Source organism: Clarias gariepinus, chromosome 27 (genome assembly GCF_024256425.1).
Source record: "Clarias gariepinus isolate MV-2021 ecotype Netherlands chromosome 27, CGAR_prim_01v2, whole genome shotgun sequence".
NCBI classification, from domain to species: Eukaryota; Metazoa; Chordata; class Actinopteri; order Siluriformes; family Clariidae; genus Clarias; species Clarias gariepinus.
The window spans coordinates 16612257-16618520 of NC_071126.1; the positions used below are offsets into that span (position 1 = coordinate 16612257).

At 39.4% G+C, this 6264-nt stretch overlaps 1 protein-coding gene across 1 annotated transcript; it reads right to left on the reverse strand.

Moving 5' to 3' along the window:
- Positions 1 to 130: 130 nt before the first annotated feature.
- Positions 131 to 3962, reverse strand: hddc2 (HD domain containing 2). The gene is made up of 6 exons (XM_053489226.1): positions 3885 to 3962; positions 2617 to 2738; positions 2384 to 2486; positions 2242 to 2310; positions 2015 to 2153; positions 131 to 855 (listed from the first exon to the last, which is right to left on the reverse strand). The coding sequence occupies exons 1-6, from the start codon at positions 3927 to 3929 to the stop codon at positions 713 to 715; spliced, it is 621 nt and encodes a 206-aa protein (XP_053345201.1). The 5' UTR covers positions 3930 to 3962; the 3' UTR covers positions 131 to 712.
- Positions 3963 to 6264: the final 2302 nt, after the last annotated feature.

Below are 6264 nucleotides of genomic sequence, written 5' to 3' on the forward strand. Positions count from 1 at the left end.
CACGAGCTTAGCTGGGAGTTATTTCCACATCCCCCATACAGGCCTGACCTCGCTCCAAACCATTTCCACTAAAGAAGCTCCTGTGGGCCAGCATTTCAAATCTGATTTTGTACATTGTGTATGAGAAAACAAAGGGAAAAATTTTATTGTTATTCTGCGGAATTACAAGTTCCTTGTAATTGTTGACGTGTATAATCCGTCTGTTTGTTAGCAAATGCAAAGCAGAACTTTATACCGTGAAACATTTTTATGTTTAAAAGCAAGGCAATACAGACAACAATACGCTAGTGCGAGGTATTATTCTACCTCAACATCTTAATGCAATAAACTAAGTAATTATGAGTTACAAAAACTATACGGTAAGGTCCTCAGTGGTGTAAGAATCACAGCCATTGATTCTCAGCAATCATCCAGATTATAACTTCCACTATAACTTACTAAACTTTTCAGGGTTTGTGGACATAATTTACACACAGGGTTGTACAATCATCGTTAAAGCCGAAGGGAGTTTACATTACAGACGTTACTGTAATGTGTCATGACAAACCAGACACTATTCAATACTGCTATGAGTGTCTAGGAGTGTAACTCCATCATTTGTAGTTAATGGACACATACTGTACATGCAGAGTGTACAAAATATGCTTTGCTAAGATGCAAACTGAACTATTTCTGTAGAATACATGATGATGTGCAACTGTCACATCAAAGGTCAGGAGGAGCCTGGTGATGTCGTGTGGCAGTTCTGTTTTGCTGATTTTTCAGATCCAGTCTCTTCTGCTTTGGTCATGTGACGTGCTCTTTCCTCGTTTATGCTCTTTACCAGTGCTAGGACTTCTGGGTGATGAAAACGACCTGCGGAAAACAGAAAACAGTGCTCGCGTTACATCGGGACTGGTCACTCCAGGAGATGTTTGTTTCAATCAAGAAAATGAAATTTTCATATCATAATAAGACCATAACGTGAACGATAACTAATGGAACAACAGCTGTCTATATGATAAAATCAACAATGTGAATCAAGTTAATTCCGTGATACTGACCAAGACAGAAGAAGAAAAAACATCTTGCAGTATATATCTGATATATTGGATAGTAAAGGACCAAAGTTTATTATAATCTACAATATTAGATGGTATTGCATTTGATAAAACACACCAGCCACTTCATTAGGTACACCTGTTTGATTGATATTTGCATTATCGAGCAGTTAATGTATTGAGGCATGGAAAAGATGCTCTGCAGACGTTCAGACCGAAGTGGCAGGGGCATTGGTGCAGGCAGGACTATTTTTTTTGTGCATGGGATTTTCACACAATAATTTCTAGATTTTACAGAGAATAATCAGAAGGGAAAAAATATCCAGTAAGCGGCAGATCAATGCCCTGTTGATGCCGGAGGTCAGAAGAGAATGGCCGGACTGGTTCAAATAATTGAGGTGTACTGAAGGGCATCTCTGAACACGTATCATAACTCTGAACGTAACTTGAAGCAGATGGGCTACAGCAAAAGAAATGTTCACACCGGCTGCCGCTCCTGTCAGCTTAAAACAGGAAACTGAGGCTACAGTTCGCAGAGGCTCATCAAAATTAAACAGAAGATTAGGAAACACTGGGGTCAGAATTTGGAGTAAACAACATATAAAAGATGGAATGGATCCATCCTGCTGGTGCTGGTGTAATGGTGTTAGGGATATTATCTTGGCACACTTTGGACATTGAGCATGGTGGAACGGGAGATTCGCATCATGGATGTGCAGCGGACAAATATGCAGTATTGATGGCAATATGAACCTAAACCTCTAAGGAATGTTTCCAGCACCTTGTTGCATCTGTTCTATGGAGAACTTAAGACAGTTCTGAAGGCAAAGGCGGTTCAAATGTGTAACTAATGAAGTGGCCAGTGAGATTAGATAGATTTCAAATATATACACTACTTACACATACTTTACTTATCATATATTCTAACAGATTAGCCTGCAGATGTTTAGTTAAGCCAGAGAATGTAATACAACCTTCAGTGGAGGTGAAGAACTCCTGCAGTCGGCCTGGGCTCCCCTCCAGCTCCTCATACTCATGAGCCTGTAGGATCATCTCCAGCTGGTCCAGCTCCTTCACAACCCTGGCCTCATTACTCGACTGATCCTCGTACTCCTGTACTGCAATAAAGGAGAAGAATCAGCTCTTTAGAACTGTATAGACGTCTCACTGGTGTTCTGCTAGACTGCAGTATAAAACCGACCTCCCAGAGCTGGTACAGCTCCTTACGCAGATCTTCAGACAGCAGGCCTGTGATACGGACCATGGCCTCCTGAAAAATTATATCGTCCAAGGTTTAGTATCATGTCAATCAAAGTGAATGAGAATTTAAAAAGTGAAAGCACCTTTTCTCTCTGGTGTTTCTCGGCTTTGCTGATGTTGTCGGCCGGAGCGATGTCTCCCACAATGCACTCAGCCAGGTCATGAACTAAAGCCAGCTTCATGCATCTGGAATGGGAGAGAGAGAAAAACGTACTGTACGGACCTGTGTCATGATTCGTTCAGCTCGTTAGCGAGTTGACTTTAGTGTACTTAATTTATCCTAACTACTGTATAGTGTAAGTGTGCACTCGCTTACCTGTCTCTGTTTACATTGGGGTCTCGGAGAGTCAGCGCCATCATCGCCATCCTGTACATGTGATCAGACACACTTTCAGGTTGCATAACGTTTCGGTAAACCCAACCTGTCCTAGGAACACGCTGAAACAAAGGGTGAAATGTTAAGAATAGAAACAAATAATCACATACACACACACTCTTGTGCGAACAATTACCTTGAGAAGTCACATAACTAGTGAAATGAAATCCACCTGTGTGCAATCTAAGCGTCACATGATCTGTCAGTATAAATACACCTTCTTCTCGGAAGGCTGTCCACAAGATTTCGGAGTGTTTCTGTAGGAACTCATGCTTATTCGCTCTGTAGATCATTTATGAGGTCAGACACTTATGTTGGACGAGAAGGCCTGGCTCGCAATCTCCATTCCAGTTCGTGCCAAAGATGTGTCAATGGGATTGAGGTCAGGGCTCTGTGTTCGGGCCGGTCAAGTTCTTTTACACCGAACTCATCAAACCATGTGTTTATAGTCCTTGCTAGTCCTTGCACTGGGATACAGTCATGCTAAACTGTTGCCACAGAGTTGGAAGCATAGCATTGTCCAAGATGTCTTGGTACTGTATGCTGAGGCATTAATAAGTTGGGGTTTTTTTTGGTCTTTTGGGCACTTTTCGTGCCATCCGGCACATAAGGTGATGGATGATTATAAAGACTCCCCACCCTCGAGATATAACCGTCATTTCTACAGGAGTTACTCAAGATTTCGGGTTGCCAGCTCGATGTCTGGTTGTCATTTACACCCTATTTACAGGGCAGTCTGGGGTTCAAGGCGACAGTATAAATATGTTAAATACAAATATACTGTAAAGTGTTTTTGGTTTGAATAAGAGTTACAGCATCAGTTTGAGAACATGTGAAAATGAATAATTTGTCATTTGCAAAAACAAGACAGGGCCTTGAAGTGATTGTTGTGAGGATCAGGTGTGTGTGTGTGTCAGTGTGTGTGTGTTGTTGTTGTAGTTTTCCCATCATCATCATTATTATTATTATTATTATTATTATTATTGCAGCAGCCATTTCTGTGATGTATACAGACAACAGGAACAAAACACTGCAGGTATATTTAAAGTCTTTAAACACTAAATCATTTTACACAGTCATAAACACAATGTTAACCACATGTTACAGTACCAGTACAGTAAAAGACGTAAACAATAGTGAAATTAATATAATTTAAAAACGAAGTTTTTGCTAAACCTTAAAGTTTCCTTGTAATATAACTGCATTACCTTTAATTGCCCAACTAGTTTCATGAACTGGAGCATCGTGTCCATGCTGTTCCTGCGACGCAACTGCCGGTATGGGACTGCGCATGCGCTAAAGGAACGCGCAAGCGCAGTACGAACCTGGTCGCTTACGTAACAGTTTGTTAATTTCAATGAACCACTAGATGGCGGTGTAGGAACATCCAAAACGTTTCTGTTTAAACAACAAATAAGCATTTTGTTACCATTTCTGTGGCTCAGTCAAAATATAAATATTATATATATATATATATATATATATATATATATATATATATATATATATTTTAAACCGTCATGGCTTGCATTTACTTGCCTATGTATGACAAGTAAGTACTGTAGGTGACCAACACTAATTGATACATAGGGTTAGGGGTATAGTTATAATTAGGGTTTCCTGGATTTTGAGTTGCAAAAGGGGTCTTTACTGGTTTATCCTGTATGCAGGGGGCCTGGAACCTATCCCAGGAGACTTAGGGTACGAGGCATGGTGCATGCCGATCCATCGCAGGACACACACTACAGGTAATTTGGCGACACTAATGCATCTAATGAAGAAGATTCTTCACGAACCCCGACCCCTGAGGTGCAAGGCGACAATGCTAACCACTGAGCCACTAAGCCACCAAAATTGAAATATGTTGTTGTTGATCTTTCGGCTGCTCCTATCTATGGGTCACCGAAGTGAACCACCCGATCAGCGCATAACTAGGCACAAGGTTTTCCAAGGATGCCCTTCCTGACGCAACCCTCATATTTTATCCAGACTGCATCCAGTGACTGGGGTTTGGGCATTGTTTGGGAATTCTGCATGGCAGGCGAGAAATCTCCCATCAACGCCCCGGCCAAAATCTAAATCTAAAATGTAAAATAAACTAATGATTTCAATAAAATTGAGAGCAAATGTATTGTTTGTGTTTGTTAATAAGCTCTACGTCTGAAGATAAACTCGAAGCGAAATATAAAATATGTGTGGAAATGTGTTTTGTGCAAAAAAAAAACCCGCCACAAAACAATTTTTCTGATAAAAATGTGTGCTTGAAATTTTAATTTGACACTTTTTATTTTCCTGTTCTCATTGACTGTGGGAAAATATTAAAACCATTCGGAATTCTGACCTTGCGGTGCCGACTACAAGCTGTTGAAATCATGTTCGGTGTGAAGAAATGTTTCTTTAACATTGTGTAGTAACAATATTAAAAACAAACAAGCTCATAACAATAAGAAATAAAGCACTGAAATGTTGAAACTTTATTATCTCCATGATGATCAGTAATTGCTTTAACAAAGCATTCCAACAGTGTAGATTGACATTGTGCTTAAGCCGCATGCTGTGACTCAATAATGAACTGAAGGCCATGGCTCATTTCACTGACAAGCTGTCAAAGTGCTTCTTTGTGTTTATCTATAAGAGATAAGTGTTTGCATTTAACACTAGAATAAATTCAATCAAATAAATTGTCAACTTTTATTAATTGTAATGCAGTTTGTACCATGTGTTTACTCAGCTTTGAAAAAAAAAAAAAACAAGTTGACGACGTCATGCTGGTCAGCACCCACCTGGTAGACAAAAAACAATAAAAAATATATTTGTTTAAAAAAACAAACAAAAAACTTACTTTACATAGCTTTCTTTCTTTTGTAAGATGTTTCAAAGAAATATGAAAAACATATAGAGTTATGGTAAGGGTGTCGAGGAAATTGAAAGGAAATGTGAAGGGGAAGTTATAACATGAATTAAGGACATTTTGTGTAAATTCTATTTGTATTTTATAGTAATAAAAATATTGCTTCATTTTTACAGGTATTCAAATAGATAAATGCATGTGCAATCCTGCCAGGTCATATATCAGTATCATATAACCACCTTCATATTCATCATATTCATCATATTTATATTTATTTACCTAAACCTACCACTTCACCAGTCAAAAGCACATTCATTGCATCATAGACCACATGCTAGGCAGCCTTTTATACAGTAAGCCTAGGAAAAAGAGAAAACAAACAAGCATCCCTGCAGATTCTGTGTGCAGAATATTTCACAAGGATAAAAGTGACCCCAAAGCCACAGAGGACTGGGTCTCGTGTGTAGAATGTACAGCATGGCTGCACGAGAGCTGTGTTGAAGACAATGCATGCTTAATGATGGGGCTGTGTTTGCAGAAAGTGTGTTTAGAAGAAGAAGGATTTGGACTAATATTTTTAAAGTTTGTTCCAGTTCTTATTTAGTTTCTTAAGCTAATTCATAGGAGGTCTCCATGTAGGAATAGCTGAAACAGTGGCAGCTTGGTGCTACTAGGGTTTGAACCCAACACCTTAACCATACTGGTGGTGGTACTGTACAGTCTGTGGAACCTGTACG

Coding starts and splice junctions, on each gene's coding strand:
- hddc2 (XM_053489226.1), bottom strand. CDS start 3,929: ATGGACACGATGCTCCAGTTCATGAAACTAGTTGGGCAATTAAAG. Junction 2,487..2,616: donor CCCAATGTAAACAGAGACAG/GTAAGCGAGTGC, acceptor CTCCCATTCCAG/ATGCATGAAGCTGGCTTTAG. Junction 2,311..2,383: donor AGAAACACCAGAGAGAAAAG/GTGCTTTCACTT, acceptor ATAATTTTTCAG/GAGGCCATGGTCCGTATCAC.